The sequence below is a fragment of the Tachysurus fulvidraco genome, chromosome 24 (genome assembly GCF_022655615.1).
Source record: "Tachysurus fulvidraco isolate hzauxx_2018 chromosome 24, HZAU_PFXX_2.0, whole genome shotgun sequence".
NCBI lineage: Eukaryota > Metazoa > Chordata > Actinopteri > Siluriformes > Bagridae > Tachysurus > Tachysurus fulvidraco.
In genome coordinates this window covers 6,576,379-6,597,102 of record NC_062541.1, presented here as the reverse complement: position 1 = coordinate 6,597,102, position 20,724 = coordinate 6,576,379, and the positions used below count along the sequence as shown (strand labels likewise).

At 40.5% G+C, this 20,724-nt stretch overlaps 1 protein-coding gene across 22 annotated transcripts in view; it reads left to right on the top strand.

Moving 5' to 3' along the window:
* ptk2aa (protein tyrosine kinase 2aa) overlaps nucleotides 1-20,724 on the top strand; it is a 78,696-nt gene that overhangs the window by 2,432 nt on the left and 55,540 nt on the right. For 6 of the 22 annotated variants that reach the window (XM_047808148.1, XM_047808146.1, XM_027175912.2 and 3 more), the window contains exons 1-2: nucleotides 10,534-10,758; nucleotides 17,929-17,955. The exons of 1 other annotated variant lie outside the window; for it this stretch is intronic. In XM_047808148.1, coding sequence (XP_047664104.1) covers nucleotides 10,740-10,758; nucleotides 17,929-17,955 — 46 coding nt within the window. In that variant the 5' untranslated portion in view covers nucleotides 10,534-10,739. Of the gene's footprint in view, nucleotides 1-10,514; nucleotides 10,759-17,928; nucleotides 17,956-20,724 lie in introns of those variants that run through there. 15 more of the 22 variants (XM_047808151.1, XM_047808147.1, XM_047808142.1 and 12 more) reach the window with 10 other exon arrangements.

Below are 20,724 nucleotides of genomic sequence, written 5' to 3'. Positions count from 1 at the left end.
GGGAAAAGAACAGAACCTGTTTACTTGAAGTTATGAATGTATCAGTCAAGGGTAAATGACTAAATATCAGTCAATTATATAATATATAGTCTGTCCTTGCAGTGTTAGAATTTGTGCCTTTGTCATTATCAGCTTTGTGTGGGTCTGGTGGAAAGTGGATGCCATGCAAGTAGCTGAAATTACTTAATGGTCCCGTGTGAGCTCTATCCTTCGGATACTTTTTTTGACATTTTTTTTGACATCTCCCAGCTATTGCTATATGCATTTATTTTTTTCTTTTCTGTATAAGTGATGTGTAAACGTCATAGAGATCCATCAAACCTGCTCAAATAAACTTTATGTATGCTGTGTACTTTAGATAAAATTGTAACATGCGATTGTGCAACTATAATTGTAGGTTCATAGAAACAAGCTCAAGGATTATCCGAAAAAACATGCTCTTTATTTATGAGTTTGGGTTTTACAGGTTTGCGTTCTTCCTGTTCTCCATGTTGCGTTGACATGCTTGTATCCTGGTATGCACATATAGTGTGTACATAATGCATGTGGTTTGGATTGAATGGACTCTCCTGATGTGGTGTAGCTGGGACTTTCTTTGACAACACTGGTATGCATTTTAAATTGATTCTTGATATAGTATTTGGAAACATCTTTTTATCAGCATCTGCCATTAAACGAATGCTGCCCATCAAAAACACACTGAAGCATTTCTTTAACAGTGACTGTGTGTATCAGTCTGAGAACAGTGAGTATGTTAAGCTGTGCTGTGATGGAAATGCCCCCCTGTTTCCAGGCTGTACTGCAGGTTCCAGGCTGATGAATGCTCCATTCACCACTAGCTTAACACTCCATGTTGCAGTTAAAACCACTTCGAATATTAATACAAACATCCTACACAAATGTTTCTTTTACAAGCGTGGTGTAAATTAAGTGTAGAGGTGCTCAGGCAGCATGTCTGCTTTTTAATGTTTGCTTTTCAGTCAGGCCTGTGGTGAGCAAATATTCAGCATCACGTTGCACTGTTTAAATGTGTCACCATGCAGACAGACAAGATGATGGCCCACTTCATTGGTGCTCATGAATAGATCTTTTATGGAGAAAGGGAGAGGGATGATATGGTGTGTGTGTGTGTGTGTGGGGGGGGGGGGCTTCTGTTTCCATCTTGCTTGTATCCTAGTTGACAATAAATGACATTCACAGGATTAAGAAAAGGAATTCCTTCCACATTCTCCATCTCTGTTGCATGCAGCCATGTGCTTATAATGTCGCATATACATAAAGTATAAGTAGCTAAAATATTTTCCAATGTTTTGTTTAACAGCTTGTCTATTATCAAGCAACTGGGAATAAACACAGACCTACACAGGATACTGGAAATTGACATTTATTAATATGCAGATGATCATTTTTTTTTTTGTTTAGTCATTAAATAATCTTTAAAATGTCACTCAACACAAAAAGGCACATGTGAAGCTTTGCACAGTTATTGGATTATAAAATAGTTATATTATCCCATCACTAGATATGAAAAATAAGATTATATAATAGAACTGGATGGACAGATTATTCTTCCTAAATATTAATCAAGTCCATCCACACATACAGATTCATCCATTCATTTGCTTGTCCACCCACATGATTGTCAAACCTTACTTTTAAAAATAAAATTGTTCCACCAGTCGGACATGTTTGTTTGCCCATCAGTCCACATTTTTGGCTGTTGTCCATCCACATATTTGTTTTTTTACTCACATGCTTGTTTGTCCTCTCATCAGGCTACACATCCGTACATATTTTTTCTGCTTTTATATATATATTTATCCAGCTGTTTATGCATCCATCCAGATATTTGTCTCTCCTGTCTTTTGCTCGTTCCTCCCTACATTATTTTTGTCCTTCAGTCTGTCTGTCTCTGTTTATATACCTGTGCATACATGCTTCTGAGGCTGCCATCATTAAGAGGAAAGTGTAGCATCTGAAAGACCTGCTATAACAATTAGAAATAATTTCCTCTCTGTTAGTTATTTTTCCACTACAGCTTTCCCGCTGGGTGTGGTGCTTGTTTTTCAGTGTTTGTAAGAAACAGAAGCAACCATGTGTACGCTATAAAGAGTAGCATAACTGTGTAGGTGTGAACACAATGGCTTCTGTTCCTCTCTGCTCCTGTGGGAACGAGCCCTCGCACCTGCATGTGGTGTGGCTTATTCACCAGAGGTCACTTACAGAGCTATGGAGGAGCGTTCATGATCAGCAACAGGAAACAGCGATCACTCTGTGGTCTTTATGCCATTATGTAACCGTTTAGCAAGAAATATATGAAAAGAAATTCTTCTTGTAATACCTTGTAATATGGGGGTCAAATTTATATTAAAAAAAAATTCTGTAATTGTCTGATCCAGTTTCAGTAGGCCTTTGCAGATTTTTAACATTGAATTTAGCATTAGTTGCTTAATGTTTCCATTTAATTGAAACGATAGTTTTGTAATTATGATGCTTCTGGTAATTTTTTTTTATGTTCCTCTGCTTGTGCACGATTGATTTGTGCGCCTACATTTAAGCTTTATTGCGATGACCGTATGATTTTTATTCTGTAACTGTTCTGTCCAAAGCTGGATCTCTGACAGTTTGTTGAAATAAAAGCTGAACAGGAGGCCAAAAAGACACCAGCCAAATTTAGCCAGCAGCCTCTGTTCCATCGGTGACATTGTTGAGATCACATGCATCCTCCTTTCCTCTTCTTTATGTAGTGAGTTAGCCGGACAAATAAGTAGGAAAAGAAGTTATTCAAGAAAACTAGTAAAGCTGTTCAATTGTGTGGACATTGTATTAACTATTCCGGGATTCAGTACCTCATTAACCATTTGTGGTTCCCTAAACACCCATTGTTTGTTGCAACATCAAAAAAAACTCCATAGTAATCACTGATGCTGGGAAAGTGCTCTGGGAAAGTGGGAACTAATTATGTATGTCTTTATATACAGTTATAATTCACACAAAATCACTTTAACCCTTTTGTATATCATTTAACAACATTTTTACAACTGGTTCACTCCGATCAGTCTGTTTCCTAGACATAGGACTGTGTGTGGAGATTATACCGATCAGTATGTTTCTAACTCGCCTCGAATTAGAGACACTCATCTGTAGTTTGCTGGTCCAACTCGGTGTGAAATTACAGCAGGTGTGTGGAGATAAGAAAGCATACAGGTCTTACATGACTTCTTTCTCCAGGTAATATTAACGTTACTATAACACCTGATTGGGTATGGAAGTAATGTATGAGTAAACACATTTGATTTTGTGCAGAAACTCGCTTTAAATCTCTGTAAGACAAAAATATCTATAAGGCAAATTCCTATGACTCCTCAGAACAGATTATAATTTTTATAATCACAGAACGCAGTGGGTCTTGACATTGTTTCAGTCTAATTGTTGTGGTGTTTAAAATTCGATGGTATAAAATTTAAATGAATAGAGTTGCAAAAATTGTAATGCTTTTTTTTAAAGACTGAACATGTTTTGCAAAAATCTGTGTGGACCACATTAAGGTTTTTGTTTAGCAAAGCTAGGACACATACCATTTCAATTCTCGAGTCTTCCACACAATAGGAGGAAATTACCTCATCGCTTATCACTCTGTGTCTTTAGGGGTTTGCTTGGATGTGGTTTGAAACACACACACACAGAGTACACTGCATACAACACTTTGGCAGTACAAGTGTGACTTTCCCCCCTCCTTCCTAACTTTTTGGAAGGTCATGGTCTTGAGGTGTGGCTTTGAGTAAAGGACAGAGAGATGGATGAGCGAGTGAGAGAGAGACCTGGGGTGATTCCATCAGTGCATTCGTGTCGCGGCCTTCCCTCGTGATGAATGTAGTGACTGTGCAAGCATTTCACTGCACCGCTGAGACTGCTGACTGCATGGCTTGAGACTCAATGCTTAGTGTCAGCATGTTTGTGTGGTTTTTGTGTTTCTCATATCAGTCCAGACCCCTCTATTTTGTCTCTGCGTGATACTTATTTTCAGCATGGCATCATCTCGACAACTGTGTAGATTCCTGACTCAGCCTTTCTGCTAGAGACCACACAGGGCAGTTCATCATTATTTGACTACCATACTACCAATTTAACATTAATGTATCATTGGAGAATGGCTTCTTTTTTTTTTGTCTGGAAAAGCGTTCCTTCAAATCATGAGCAGCCAGAAAAGGCAAAATACCCCAGAGAGCTCCTAGAGGCTGTGCTTATACTCAAAGATTTGTCTAAGAATCTGACTGGATTCATTCTGACTGCACAAATGTACAGTTGTGCTGCCCAACATTTAACTACTTATTGTATTGTACTATTATTACTATTATATATTTCAAAAACCTCAAATGTAAACATTCTGGACATGTTGATTTGCCGTCAGTGAGTGTTGTAATATTTATGCATTACCAGTAATGATGGCAGGTGTTGAAGAGGTTGGGAAAATCTAGTATGTACGTTTAAGGTTATGGTTAAGGTTATCTGTAAGCTAATCTATTTAGAAGATATATTCATTAAAAATTTTGTCTATCTCTCCATCATTCTAAACAAGCTTCTCTTCAGATTTTCTGTCTAATCAAATGGTCTGAAGAAATATCCTGCTGATGTTGCTGTTTTTGAGCAAGAGAAATCCTATCAGAAAGCATGGATTGTAAATGTGTCTTTAGTTGTTTGGACTTGCACATTTTATTCACTTTTCCAACTGTATAGTACAAACTGTCAAGTACGGCTTAGCCCAGGCCGAGAGGTATGCTTAACGCCATTGGCGACTTATAAAGGGGGAGGTGACACTTATGTCCCACCCTGACGTCCTGTATCAGTGGAAATTCTGTCAGCACACACAACAATGCTGCACCTTTCAAAGCACTTGACAGGTTTTTTACAGAACCCAGTGAGCACTAAGAGACAAAAAGCCTTATCGCTTAATGTCCATAATCAGTCTTGTCATTTTATGTTCTTCTTGCTTGCTTAATTCATTACTTTAAAAACAATCCATAAACAGTAATTAACATCGTCAGCATTGCTTTTTAAGTATTCAGGTTTTTGTCAGCAATTTTGATGGCAAAACATCTGTGTTCCTTTTAAACTGAACTGATCACATAAATGAGTGTCATTTCCTGCTTAGGATTTTAATAGGGTAGTTAATACAATAACACTTAGTCAGACCAGCACAGACTAAATTGCCTAATTCTGCCTCTCTCTCTCTCTGATGACATGATCTCCAGGGCAAAGAAGGCCTCTGGGGCATGTGTACTCACCTCATCTCTCACTGACACATCAGCATCTCCAGATTTCCAAACAACCTGTACACTAGAGCATGTGACTCATCCCTGCCCGGACTGTGTAATTACTCCACAATGAGTCATGGAGAAATAGAGAAGTAATAGAGGAATGAAAGCTGTTACTACGAGACATTGTTAATGTAAGAATTCAGAGAGAGGAAGATTGGAGATTCTCTGTGCGAGCTTGTGGTCTGTCCACTGAAACTCATTTGTTTTGCAGGATGACACGTGTGTCTCCCATTCTGCTCTCAGAAACACTATGGGCTTTGTGAGGGACCTGATCTCTTGATTGCGTTACTTCACCTAGAAACCGTTGTGTTTGGTAAACAGTGCCGCCACCTTCCTCCATCCTGTTATATTGTAGACTGACCAGATGTCATGCAACATTAGCCAACATTAATAACCTGGCTAATTTCAGTTCTAAACTGATCAAGTTTTTGGATCAAAAATAAGGTGACTCTGTTGCATATTGATGTCACTCTGCTACCTCATAGTTCTCCTTATGGACTTGAGATACTGAGATTATTGATCTGCAATAATAGTGACAAGCAACCAAGAAAGTGTGATTGACTAACAGTTTATTCATTCGTTCATCTTCAGTAAACACTATATACTGGTCATGGCTGTGGTAGATCCTAAGCTTATCGATGCACGATGCAGGAATACATCCTGGACATAGACAATCTTCTTACTGGCATGTTTTTGGGAGGTTGGAGGAAACCCATGTGGATAGGTGAAGAGTGCACAAAACCCTAACTGGAGATTATATCGGGGACCCTTGGCTCTGTTCACCCCAGGCAATAACATCCTTCTCACGTAATCTGATCACAAGTGAACAGCCGAATGAGCCGTAACTCTGAATGTGTGTCTATAGTGACCACTTGTGCTTGGACATCATACATCGTTTTTACTGTCCCACACATTTATCACATCAATCCTTTGCTGTATTTATTTTTTTCTGCAGAATTGTCAGCACGCATGCTGCTTCAAAATTTTCAATGAGGTGTTTTATAATGTAATGTAACTTGAATGTGAATGAATGAGAGCTGAATTGAAGTAAGAAGCTAGGTAAAGCATCACAGTGATTGTGCTTTCCAGGTAGAGCATCGACACCCACAACTCGTTGGTCCTTAGTTGCTGTCCAGGATGCATCGAGATACTTTAAATGGGGTCATATGCCTACAGGGATTCTGAGTCTAACCAACTCTGAGACATTATGGACCCTGTTCACAACTGTACCTAGCACTGTATCACCCAGGACTCTCGTTAACGGCAGGCGTTAAAAGGGTCAGAGTGTGTCACAGCTGTGTTTTTACATTTACCCTTAGATTTACCATTGCAGCTACAATTTGTTTTGTTAGTATGGTTTAATATGTGGTAGACACAGTTGCTTGAGTGTCCTGATATTGTAAATTATATGCTCTCTCACCTACATGCTCTTTTACATTTATGGATACACAAAGCACAGCATTCTAAGTAAATTCTCAACACCACATCTTATTCATAGACGTTGCTGTAATGTGTTGTACAGCACACACTTTTTGATGTCTGCTGAAGTACTTAACTTCTAGTTAAACCAGAATTCCTCAGGGCTCCAACAGACTCTATTCGGTCTCCTCACTGTCTGCTACATGCCTCTGAGCTGTTTGGCTTTGCTGCTCTTTGCCATGTGACTGGCAAGGCAGAGGCTGGAGGAAGCCAGAGGAGACAGAAGGTTTGTTGGAAATTTAAAGCACGACTGCAGTAGCCACTAGTGGGTGCTGCTGGTTTACACTGCACCCCCAGCCAAGTGCCACAGGGTTCTCTATAATCAGAGATCAACTGCCTGCTGTCAGAGGTTCACTGAAACAGATAAGCATGTGTCTGTGCAGTGTGTCTCTGTCTCCCACGCTCACACTTCTCCTCTATCTGTCCATAGATGACTGACTCAGTAGGGACTGTGGATTTAAGAATAGGGTTTAAGAATGCAGAAAAATTACTAGGAATTTCTATCATGTGAGAAACAGAATTTTATTATTCTTTTTTTTTCCCCTCACAGTTACAGTTTGGCAAAGCCCGCTCTGTGTTCTGCCTTGCCCCAAAAGCAGTCTGAGTCGCAATGTGCTGAACAAGCTATTAAACTTGGACTGAAATGAGTGGCTGAATTTATTATTGTTGGGAAACAATATTGTTGGGAAACTAGTGATGCATTCATTTTCTGATATCCAGCAACTTACTGTCTGGTTTTTTCCCCTCAGCTCATTATTACAGTGACATTTTAATAAAGAAACCTACATAAATGTTTTTGGCTTGTTTTAGTTGAAACTGTAGGTTTGTTGTGTTCACATTTTTGCTCTCAAGTTTTTCTATTGCGTTTCATTTTTACATTTATATGAGATGTGTTCCAGCCAACAATTAGGTGTTCTATAATATAACTTGAATGGCAGATTTTTTAAGTAGTGTCAGAAAATGTCATTTTAGAGTTGAGTGTGTGTGTGTGTGTGTGTGTGAGCGAGTGTGTGTGTGTGTGTGAGCGAGTGTGTGTGTGTGTGTGAGCGAGTGTGTGCGTGCGTGTGTGTGAGCGAGTGTGTGCGTGCGTGTGTGTGAGCGAGTGTGTGCGTGCGTGTGTGTGAGCGAGTGTGTGCGTGCGTGTGTGTGAGCGAGTGCGTGTGTGTGAGCGAGTGTGTGCGTGCGTGTGTGTGAGCGAGTGTGTGCGTGCGTGTGTGTGAGCGAGTGTGTGCGTGCGTGTGTGTGAGCGAGTGTGTGCGTGCGTGTGTGTGAGCGAGTGTGTGCGTGCGTGTGTGTGAGCGAGTGTGTGCGTGCGTGTGTGTGAGAGAGCGTGTGCGTGAGTGAGTGTGTGTGAGAGAGAGTGTGAGTGAGTGTGTGTGAGCGAGTGTGCGTGCGTGTGTGTGAGCGAGTGTGTGCGTGCGTGTGTGTGAGCGAGCGTGTGCGTGCGTGTGTGTGAGCGAGCGTGTGCGTGCGTGTGTGTGAGCGAGCGTGTGCGTGAGCGAGCGTGTGTGTGAGCGAGCGTGTGTGTGAGCGTGTGTGTGTGAGTGTGTGTGTGTGAGTGTGTGTGTGTGAGTGTGTGTGTGTGTGTGAGTGTGTGTGTGTGTGAGTGTGAGTGTGTGTGTGTGAGTGTGTGTGTGTGTGAGTGTGTGTGTGTGTGAGAGTGAGTGTGTGTGTGTGAGTGTGTGTGTGTGTGTGTGTGTGTGAGTGTGTGTGTGTGTGTGTGAGTGTGTGTGTGTGTGTGAGTGTGTGTGTGTGTGAGTGTGTGAGTGTGTGTGTGTGTGTGAGTGTGTGTGTGAGCGTGTGTGAGCGTGCGTGTGTGTGTGTGAGCGTGCGTGTGTGTGTGTGAGCGAGCGTGCGTGTGTGTGTGTGAGCGAGCGTGCGTGCGTGCGTGAGCGAGCGTGAGCGTGAGCGAGAGCGAGCGAGTGTGAGCGAGTGTGTGAGTGCATACTCTCTCTAGGCATTCTGTGTTTTGTTCCAGAGCAGGTCGAGAGAGTAGCAGATGTTTGGGCTCCCTGGCAATGTGCCACCCATCTGTGGCAGCCTGTGTGTAATTAAAGCTCAGCAATGGCCTTGGTGAGGTAAGAACCAGGGCACTTGTGTTGTGGATACCGTCTCCAGCATTTGTATTGTTTCGTACCTCCTTCCTGTTTGCTTGCCTCATGTTCACCAAATCTTCACTTTTACAATTAGTTTGTTTGCAGATTACACACTTGGAGGGATATGTATGACTGAAGCCACATGTAATGGTCTGTCTGTAGATGTGGATTTTGATTCCGTGTGCTGATGTGCTCCAAAATGCCCCAGAACATTTACACTTTCTCCTGATCATGGAAAAGTGGATTTTTAGGAAATGCAAAAGCTCATAAAAAGGCAGTGAATTCTGGTCTGCAATGTTTGTCTGCCTCCTTACATCTGCTCTTTATGATGTTCATTCATTACCTTACAGCAAGGAGGCCATTCATTTTCTTGCTGCTCAGCTTTGATGTGTATTTAGAGAAGAGTCTGCAATCCTCACTCCGTCTTGCTGCAGGGCATTGTGGGAATTTTTGGGATAGATTATTGCTGTATACCATATCACAGGTTGTTGTATTTGATATATAGCATTTATCAGATTATATCACTGGGTTTGTTAAGTTTGGTTAATAAAACAACAGTTATGATTGACTGTGCCACCTCGCTTTAGAGAATGTTTGACCCGTTTGCTATTTCCTACTCATGACTCCCTAATATGATTTATACTGAATCGCAGTTATTTCTGGTCACGGTTTTAGGTATTGCAGTATGGCAAGGAAAAGAATGATGAGTGAGAATCCAAAAATCATGGCTTTCTGTTTAATTGCTATTTAAGATTTATCCAGCCTTAAACAGGAGGAGGAGATACAATCACAACTGATATTTCTTACATACATACAGTGCAAAACTTTATTCGCATGTCATGCCACAGACTTTAGGAAGACTGACGTTACCGGTCTTCTGCTCTCTCTCAAACCTCCACACTCATACAGTGTGTGTGTGTGTGAGTGCCCCTGTGGGACAGAGAGTAGGGAATTCTAGTGAAGTATAGTGTCACCAGACAGTTATAATCTGCTTTAATTTGTTTGAGTTATTTTGTTGTGTCTCTGTCTGTAATGGGGGTTGGTGATAGCATAGAGCTCATCATCATGTTGATGCTTTTCCAGTGGTTACCATAGACACTGCCATCACAGATAATGCAGCTTTATTTATATAAATATCTGAGCAAAGGGCCAACCACCACCTCTAATTCTGTCTGTTTGTCTCCTTTTCTCTCTCAGACATGCATTTACACGCACACACACAGATGTATATTACTTCCACTCAAATAATGACTAAACTGTAAGTGATGGTTTTTGGTAATATTGCACTCATCCGTCTTTCCTTACAGGATGGTGATAATTAGCATTATTTCGCCGTTTTTTTGCTTTTGCATATTCAATCTTTCACTCTCATTGTGTTCTGTCTTTCTTATAAACCCTGGGCTATACTATTTCTCCCTAGAGTCCTTTGCTTTGCTCCACCCTCTGTATATTCTCCTCCCTCCCTCCCTTTCTTTTTTGCCCCCCACCCCCCCCTGCGCTACTCAATGAGACAGCTGAGCCTCCCCTTATTACCCCCACCTGGCCTCTGCCTCCTCCTCCTCCTCCCCCTCCCCTGCTGTTTTCTCCCCCTTTTTTCTGGCTGTTCATTTGCCGCACAAACTCAACACACACGCTCTCTCCATTACCCACATGTCCATCTGCGAACGGGGAGGCTTTTCTGCATGGCGGGATTTTGCTGTTTTAGCATTGTGAAGGCGTGTGGAATATAAAGACTGCATGCAGAAACGTGGATTCTGTGCGTGCATGTGTGTGTCTCGAAGCGCAAATTGCATCAATAGTGTAATACATAGAGCTGGATCTCTAAGCGATTGAGTTCTCCTCTTTAATGGAAGGACTATATCACGGTAAGCGTTTTCCCCCCTCAGTCTGCATTGCACTGAACGGACACATCTGAATGTAGGTGAAAGTGTGACAGTTGCTGTACTCCGTGTGTGTGTGTGTGTGTCTGCGTGTTTAGTACTCGTGTGCATTTTGAAGGAGAATGAATGAGCGAGTCACTCGGCTTAATCACATACATTAAAGGTCATTCTGTCCGGATCTTAAACCTTTTTCAGCTCAGATTCTCACCACCTTTTGATTTGACACTGCAGTAGTGTCAATGTGGAAAACTCCAGCCGGGGAGAGACCATTTCTCCCATTTCATCCGTCCATCTGTCCTCTTTTGGTTTGGCGCCATAGAGTGTGTAATATCTACTTTGCTGAAATGGCGATTGCATCATTATAACCTCAGTGAATAATAGTGTGTCACCATGACAGATAGCCTCTCTCATTTCTTAAGCATTATGCTGAGTGGACCTGGCGAGTCAGGGGCATACTTCTCTGTACTGGTTAATGTTTAATGCTGCTTTTATTGCTTTCTTCTCTTTGACATATTGATCAAGAGTGGCTTTCCGGAGGAAAATTGAGCCGAAGTGGCTTTCCGTAGTGTTGTAGGCGAGAGACATCAAAGTCTTGACCTTAAGCATAAAGTGATTTAGTGAATTCGGTATTGGATCAGATTTGGGTCAGATCCAGTACTGGTATGTGGCTATTTATCAGCACGATGCAGGTTTTCTCAGGTTTATAAACAATTGATATGTATTTTTGAGGGTTACGTGAATAAATAGTTTCATACATTTGATACAAGTCATACACCTTGACTCTTACTGCTGCTTGCTCTTACTTTATGCTCATCACACGTTTAAGTACATTACTTTTTTATTAAGGTAAAGTATGTTTCTTTTATTTAGTGTTAGCATATCCTGCTAGCTAACACAACATTAACTTCTCATAAATCCAAGTCTACTTTTGTTATCTAAACCTTCCAAGAAATTCATTTGAATGAAATCTGACACATTCATGGGTGAAATTGTATGTACAAGGTATTAATACGTACACTCAGGATAGGGTGACCGTCCATTCCTGAGCAGGCTAGCTCTGGATAGCTCTTTCTGTTTTCTCTACCTTTGCCGCATGTTGTATGAATCCGTGTGCATTTTGGGAGCCGACAGGTCTGTAGGGTAATGTAGGAGTGGGAGACTGACCTCTTGAACGATGCACACTTCTACCCCCACACCATTCACCTCCATTTTTTCCCTTTAGGCCAGGAATCAAAGAGAGACTGGACAGCAAAAGGGAGGGAGGTTTGTGTGAAAGTGTGTCAAAAATCCATAATAGTGATTTACCCATACTGATCAGTTAAATAAATTCAGTGCTTCTGCTCCAGCATAATGAGAAGGTTGTTGGTGAGTTAAATTTTTTTTTTTTTAAAGCATTGTTTCATCAGATTTATCCAAACAGTCCACTGGGACGTTCCCTGAGGGACTGTGTGTGTTGTATATTAGTTAAACACAGCTGGTGCAGCAGTGAAGTCTTTATAACAAAAGATCAATAGTTGTCTTAAATTGCTGTGCTTTGTTTTGTTGTCACCTAAACCTGAACTAAAACAAGACGGGAGTGAAAGGAATAAATTGCACAGTTCGGTCACAAATAGACAGCGACGTCCTATTTCAGACAATGTCACAGTGATATCCTTTAATTCAATACCCTGGATATTGTTATGATATGTAACGGAGCAACTGCTGTTTGAAAGATGCTGCCTCTTCACTTCCTTTAATTTCCTGTGGATTGGTACATAGAGCCGTTGGCCTTGGTTGCCTGACCTTGTTAGAGCTCTGGTGGTTCAGCACTTCTCTGTGATTGAGGATCTTGGGAAATCGAGTCCTACATCTTCTGTAGTGCATCCTGCATGGACAGCGAGGGAAAGACAGAGAGATGGATGGTACAGAGGTTGTAATATACAAAGCCGTTCAATGCTGCAGTCATAATTCAGTCAGCCAACTGCTCTGCTCTGAACTGTAACATTTAAGCTGTCTTTGTCACATGCTCTATATTTATTTTTCTTTGTCTGGTAGCACCAGTATGTCAAAAACACTGGACGGGACACCAGTGCGTAAAAGAGCACCTACCATCATTAACACTTTAGAGCAATTCAGATTACTCAGTCCACCAAGTGGCGTGAAGGTAAACTGGAGAATCTGGGAGACCATTCACAGAAATTCATAGACAGTAACCTGATTTCAGGATCGTTGTAGGGTGTTATCTGCTACACTACCTGCTACAGCACCTTGATGTCCAAAGCGTTTGTCTTATTGCATGATATGCTTGGGTGTCAGGTTTGCATAGGCTAGTACTTGGCTTAGAGAATTAAAATAAGTACAAATGTTTTATAATTGAAATTGACATCTTTTTTTAAATGACATTAAAGTTACCATGGTTATAAATATGCCCGGTCTCGTTTTGATTCAGACATGAAAAATTGCTCCAGAAAGACTAAATGACTAAATAACATAATTTCTGTATACAGATGTTGTCATTTGAGCATTTAAAAGACCATCCCTATAGCTTCTAGTGGCATTGATTTCACCATCAGCTTTACTGGAGTTCAGTTAGCATGTCCTAGTACGAACGTAGTCATTTTCAAAGAGCATAAGGTAATGTTCGAGGGGGTGAGTCCGACGATTAGAAGGCTGAGATGTATCTACATCCTACAGACACACAGGAGCCTACAGAATCAAAGCTCAGTCCTGTGGTATCTCTGCAGATCCAATGGTGTGGTTCTATAGCAGTGTTCGTCTGGGTGGGAGGAGGGGAATTCCTGTGTTTCAGTATTCCCAGCACACATTTTGTTGTAGTGGGTGAGAGGAAAAGGGCAACGGAAAGGGAGGAAAACCGTCTGGATGAAAGGCTGATGAAATCACTGACAGCGTGCTTCATGTGTGCACTCGCTCTTCTTCTGCTCTCCTGTGAGCCTGTGTAATTACTCAGATCTGTAATTGCCGGGTTGTGCATGCTCTCACAAAGTAGGAGACTGTCTTCTGCAACAAAGACCCTCGATGTCTCCAAATGCAAAAGGAGAATCAATCATGGCTGCTTAAATTGCACTGAACTATTCGTTTTAGCTCTTTCAGGCCAACAGCGTGCCACTGGACAGTAATGACTGCTCTAAATGACTGTCTTACATTTCTCACTTTTTTATCGACAAAGCTGCTAATGGAGCCAGTGTTTGTGTGATTAAAAACATCCCTCACAAAAAATAATAACCGTGAACGGTCTTACGAGTTGGAATTTTGCCTGAGTATTGTACAAAATCTAACACACTCAGCATCTAATATACAAAACCCAGAAATACCTTAGATTAAAATTAAGGCTACAATTAAGGCTTTGTTTATTATTATTCAGCATGCAGTTACCAAATAGGATCAAGTTCCTGGTTAATCAGCTTATAGTTGTTCTCATGTTTAGCAGTATACCTAAGAGACACATAAGAGAGAAATGGTTTCCCTTTTGAAGGTCACAGAAAATAGTGCAGCTCAAAGCAGGTCCTTTATAATGAAAGATGTAAAAGAGTCCGTGGTCACAGTGAAAGCTGCTGCTGACAGTATGCCGTGTATTAAAATGTCACTTGCTGCGCTTATCTAAAATTTCACACGGCACACTTGAAAAAAGAGCAGATGGGTGAATATGTCTGAGCCAGAAATAGGCCCAAGTTACTGAAATTGCTAATATGTTAGTTATTTATAATAGTAGTAGATGAGAAAAAAATAAAAGATAAGAACTGTGTTGTTACCTGAAATGTTATTCAGTGTTACACTCATGGTTTTCATGAAATAATGTTTTGTTTGTTTGTTTCTATGTTTTTACATTTTACACCCTCATTTTTGCTTTAATGATAGTATGAGCTTGACCTGGCCTTGCGTGTTCAAATTCCAATGCAGTTGTATAACACTTTTTTAACAATGGACATTGTCTCAAAGCAGCTTTACAGAACATAAACATAATACAAAATGTTTAATATTAAGATTAACATAATACAAAAATTCAAGATTAAAATTAGACTTATATTTAAATGTTTGTATTTATCCCCATCGAGCAAGCTTGAGGTGCATGAGCCGACCATGGTGAGGAAAAACTCCCTTCGATAGAAGAGGAAGAAACCTTGAGAGGAACCAGACTCAAGAGGGAACCTCATCCTCATTTGGGTGACACTGGAGGGTGTGATTATTAATATAAAGTCCGAAAATTGTGCTTTGATTAGGAGGTTGTTGTCCTCAAAGACCACCCGTAGTTGGCATCTCCTCTTGGAATGTCCCAATACTTCATGAAGCAGTCATTGTGAGGTTTTAGTCTTGCTGCGCTCCCTCGCAGTGTGGAACTGCTGCATGCTTGCTGGCACATCACTGCACTTGATTTTTTTTTATTTTTCCTTCGAACATCTGTTTGACTTACTCTCAGAGGATTAAACATTAGTCTTGCTGCATATGACGAGTCGTTTAAAGATTTGTCAGCGAAACACTTTACCGCTTTTGCGTGTCTCTAGGATAAGTGCATCAATTTGTTTGGCACAGATCTTCAGACTGGCAGCAGTTTTCTTCTCTTGACTCAGTGCTGTGCCTGAAAACCCCATCAGTGAAGACAAAGCCACGCTTGTTTTCAGTGTGTATTCACCCAGCTTAGCTAAACATCCAAGCTGTATATTTTCTGTGTGGATTAGAATGAAGGTAATGACTAAAGAGAATACATAAAAAAATTGACAAATATTGCTGACAGATTGAGAAGCAGCTGTTTGGACTTCAGCCAGTCTGACAGATTTTTGGGAGGCAAACAGAAGTGTGGGGTGTTGATCTGACCCCGAGTCAGCATCCTCCGTTTTCAGCGATTGATGTATTTGCCAATCTGGGCTACAGGGGTCAGGGTTCATACTCAGAGAGTGGTGAGCAGTCTATTAAATATCATGCCTCGCTTGTGTAGCAGAAGACCACAGCACACACCAAGAGGTAATGGAAGTTCATTGAGGAAAGCCATCCTGAGGGTCTAATCCTGTATCTGAACAGTCAGTCAGTGCACATGGCATACAACTGCATTCACATGGTTCAATTAACTAGCTGAATGTATTGATTATCTAGAGTTCTACATGGAAAAAACGTGTTCAGCAGAAGTCTGTTATAAACGTAGAACCAGTAGCTCTCTTACAAACACTACATTGGGTGAATAGTTAACTAGAGGGATTTTGGGAAACCTGAACCATAGGATTTGTTTATGGAATTTTAATTAGTATTTATTGTTTTTGTATTTTGCATAAAATGCTCAGTTTATATATGACTTGTTGCTATGTCACTACAGTCCCAGCTTGTGTGTTTCCTACATTCATAAGCTATGAATGGATGCATTATTGCTTTATGGCATGCAGGGTGAATGTGGGGTTAAGCTTGAACACGAAGCTGTCGTCCATTAGGCCTAAATAACAGACCTCATAAAGAAGTCTGAGAGACAGTCTGCTCGATAAATAATTGAGGCACCATAATGTAAGTTCAGCATTATTAACGAGGTTGAGTAGTGCTCTCTGTGTGATAGATAGCAGGTTTTAGGAAATGAGCCTAACAGTCTGCCTCCCGACAGTCACCTTTTTCGTAGCCTTCAACATTTACGTTTACAGCATTTAGGAGACACCCTTATCCAGAGTGACTTACATTTTTATTTCAATTCATACAACTGAGCAATTGAGGGTTAAGGGCCTTGCTCAGGGGCCCAGCAGTGGCAGCTTGGTGAACCTTTGATTCGAACCCATGACCATGACTGAGCTACCACATCCCCATAGTGGTATACATTGATGCAGTGGCTTCACCAAAGACTTTTTAGTTTGTCATTCGGCTTTTTGTTATTCTGAACTATTTTGTGCTACTATTGATGTGGAAGTTTAATACAGAACCCTAAATGGTTATTTAGTTGTGTCCCTCAGAAAGAACCCTGTAAAGATTCTATGTAGAATGCTGCAACATGCTATCTTTTTTCAGTAAGGGGTTAAAATAAACACTTTAGGACACCAAGAAACAATTAGGTTCATAATTCCCTGAAGGTAATTACACGGTGTTTACAATGATCAGGACTGGTCTGACAGAAGGATAGATGGATGGATAGAAGAAAGGATGGGGTTATAGGATAAAAGGAAGGATGGATGGGTGGTTGGGTGAATCGAAGGATTGAGGAAAGCAAAAGAAGGAACTGAGCAAAGTAGAAGATAAACAAAAAATTGGTAGACAGAAAGTAAGAAGAAAGAATGGAGGAAGCAGTTGAGGGGAGCTAGAAACAATGGTGAAAGAAAGATTGAACGCAGGAAAGAAAGAAAAGAGGGGAAAAAGGTTGAGACTTGTTTATTACACTGGATGAGGAATGACCCCTTATAACTTCCGAATTTTGAATTGTAAAGACAAGGGAATTAGATATTCATCTTTACAAAAGGTTTTTTTTTCTGTCTGTAATTTGCCATTTATTCCAGTGGCTGGGCTTAAAGAATGGATTAAAGAAAGAAAGAACAATAGAGATAATGATGCATGACAATTAAATGTAACAGGATTAGAGAATAAGACTGAATTTGTACATTTGTATTAGTTATTAAAGTATTGAGAAGGCTGTATTGACATGGTTGGGTGTTTTACTGACTCTCATCTCCTACATTTATACACTTCTTTTATATCTACACAGATAGAAAGTTGTCAATGTGTGACCATTGGCTTTTAGTTTGTAACTGATCGTTAGTCTGGCTTTTTGTGTAACCTGAGTCCGGCGCACAAGCTTTTCCTGCTCCTTCCTGTCCTTGTAGCTCGGGCACTTCCTGAAAACAAATGGAGTTGCTAAGCCACAGTGACATTAGATAGCTGCACTTGGCAGAGATACTCCTCCATTCATTTAACCTAAAACCTGTGCAGCTGTATATTATATACTTTACATTATTTACTGTGCATTCAGTCTTTAAGCATAATAATGCCATGACTGTCAAGAGGAATTGGTGAGAGTGTCCCGGATTTGTGAGTGTGAGCTCAGGCATGGGGTGCTGTGTGTCCAGGCCGATCTGGCTGCAGGCTTCCCCTGACAGATTAAGGCTGACCCACAAAACCACATGCTACCAAATGTCTGTGCCAAATGTGCTAAAATGAATCTCACTGACTCTCTCTCTCTCTCTCTCCCCCTCTCCACAGATATTTCAAGAATTTCCTATTACTCAGGTGAGTGGCTTCCCCCTCAGACCCCTCACCCAACAGAGTTATCTCTGTGACACCTCACCCCTGTATGAAATACACTACAGGATTTATCAACAAAAAAAAATAGCTGACATTTTTATCCACCGTCCTATCCAACACCGTCCGGTCCTGTACGACTGCGACTCCTCTTGATTATACGTTTGACAGGATAACGTGTGGATATTGGATGATGATAGATGTCAAAGTTGTAAAAGTTGTAAAATCCCAGTGATGCTATGGCAGTTCACTGCAAAGAGTGTAAAATTGCCACTAGTCCTCTGCAGGCATACGTAAGCTTCTGTATGCCTAAGAGGGTAGTGTGTTCTGATGAAGTGCAGCATGAACAGCAGCTTAAAATGTCGTCAGGCTCATTTCGGTACTCATTTTCTTTGCTATAAACCCAGATATTTGATGCACACTTGATGTTTTTGGTGCTATCATTGTGTCCCTAGAAGTCAGTGGCCCATGTGAGTGTAACAGTAGCACAAGTAAATAGCATTAATATTTCATGCACTTCTTGTGTTTGGATGGATACAAGAGTGTTTAGGGAGGGAGAGATTTGAGTGGCGTTCCCCCCCACCCTTCCCGCCTGATTTATTATGTAGTATATGATATGCGATACAGTACGACATTGTCAATCATATGAGAAGCAGCAACAGGCTCCTGGAGAATACATTGTTGTTCCTATTTTGTATGTTTTTGACAGAAATGTGAAATCAAGAATACACATCTGCACATCGCTTTGGGCAACAAACTCTGTTTCGAGTTGCTAAGCTAGTCCAAAGTCTCCGGATAGCAGATGAAGATTAGTGTCTTACTGATGACAGCTTTAAGAATGTGTGGAAAACAGATAACATGTCGGCAAAATGAGTTCAGATAATATTGATTTTGTAAAGGTACCTCAATCAGTGTCTGCCAAATGCTGTAAATGGAATATATACATACATTTCAACAAATTAACAACAAATTTTTATCCTTTTTTTCTAGTTTACTTGAACAGTCAGTTTTCTGTGCTTGATGTCACGCTTTGAGTTTTTCTTTCAATGAAATGTCTTAAGGATGGAGAACTTGGAGCATTGTGACGTCTAAGATGTGTAACATACAACATTTTTTGTCTTATTAGCCTCAAGTGATAAAGAGAGGCTTGAGAGGGAATGACTGTGTTAGAGGTTTTATAAAGTGATAACAGAAACTAACTTGGTTCCTGGATGTTCCATAGCATTAAATAGAACTAAATAGATGTGTTGGCAAATTGCTATGGTTTAAGAAGAATAAAGCATTTCAGGACATGCTGTTATTTAGAAGATAATTATCTTCAGAGTAGTAATAGTAGTAATAGTAATTCCACTTTACACCACTCAGTCACTGAATAATTTAGACATTTTATCACGAAGACTAGGATGCTTGTGGGCTGTAAAGCTGTAAAGTGCTGCTTACCTCTGCAGAGTCTAACGAAGTGTTATTACTCTTAATATAGGGCTCATAGCCTGATGTAATTACTCAGAGTTGCCACCTTTAATGAAAGTGCCCTATAGAATCCATACACCACTAAGCAATTAGTCTTCCCAGGCTACCCGAGGACTGTTTAGATGAATGTCCTTTCTGTTTACTTGTTTATGCCTTATTTTGTATGTTAATGACTAAGCTTTACTGTGTGTAAAGTGCAGAGTCATTTACTGTTGTATACACTGTGACTCACAGCCCAAATCTCCAAACTCAGTACTGTACTGTTTAGGATTACTAACATGCATGTGCTTATGAATGCTGGGCATTGGTTAATATACTGAACTGATTCTAATTTAGGATAATTTCTGTGTAATAATCAGGGTGCAACACACTTCAGAAAATCGGGAAATGAAAACCGTGCACGGATCAGTTCCATGTGCTAATCCTGACACGGCACACCTAAGAAAATCTGAAGTACTGATCGGTTCTGTGAATTTATTATGGCACATCAAATGTTGTGGTGATTAGCATGCCATTCTGATCCTAGATCAGCAGTTATTCATTATTTTTCTGACATTTAATAAATATGCACGAACGATTTTAGGTCATCATTCATATGCCGAGATTGTTTAGAGTGCCTTGATCAGTATTCCAAACTGATCCTAAAGCAGCATTGATTTTCAGTGCCCAGACCATGTCAGTATGCAGAGCTGATCATTTTCTGCTTTTGTCAGGAGAGAGAGTTCGTTATCAAGTAGACCCTGGGGCTCTTAACTATTCAAAGCACCAATAAAGAACCTTGTCGACATTGCAAGCAGCACACCGGCTGAAATTTGTTTTTATATCATCGTGTTTGGATCTTGGTAACATTTTAAACCTGATGCATTAATCTGTAATTTTCCATTAGCTATAGATTTAATAGGTCTGGCATTATGATGGCAGTTTCACAGCATGACTCCATTTTCTTCAGACTCTAAAAGATTGCTGAAAATCTGGGTCAAGAATTAGGGGCACTTGAATTTTGAAAGAGACTTGAAAGAAGTGCTCTGCATTGTAAAGTTGAAAAAACAAACCTAGTGGAGTTTCTTCTCCAGCAGAGTTGTCCGAAAGGAAGAGGATGAGAGAGAGGAAGTAAAAACAGGTTATAAGTGCTAAAGGAAGGGACTTGGACATCTGGTCATGTCAGCTCTGCCACAGAAAGCCATGGACATCAGCTTAGTCTGACATTGTCCATTTGCAGGCACTTCCTTTAGAATTACTTGTTATTCACTCTAATGCTATACACCATATGTTCTGTCTTTCTGTGGT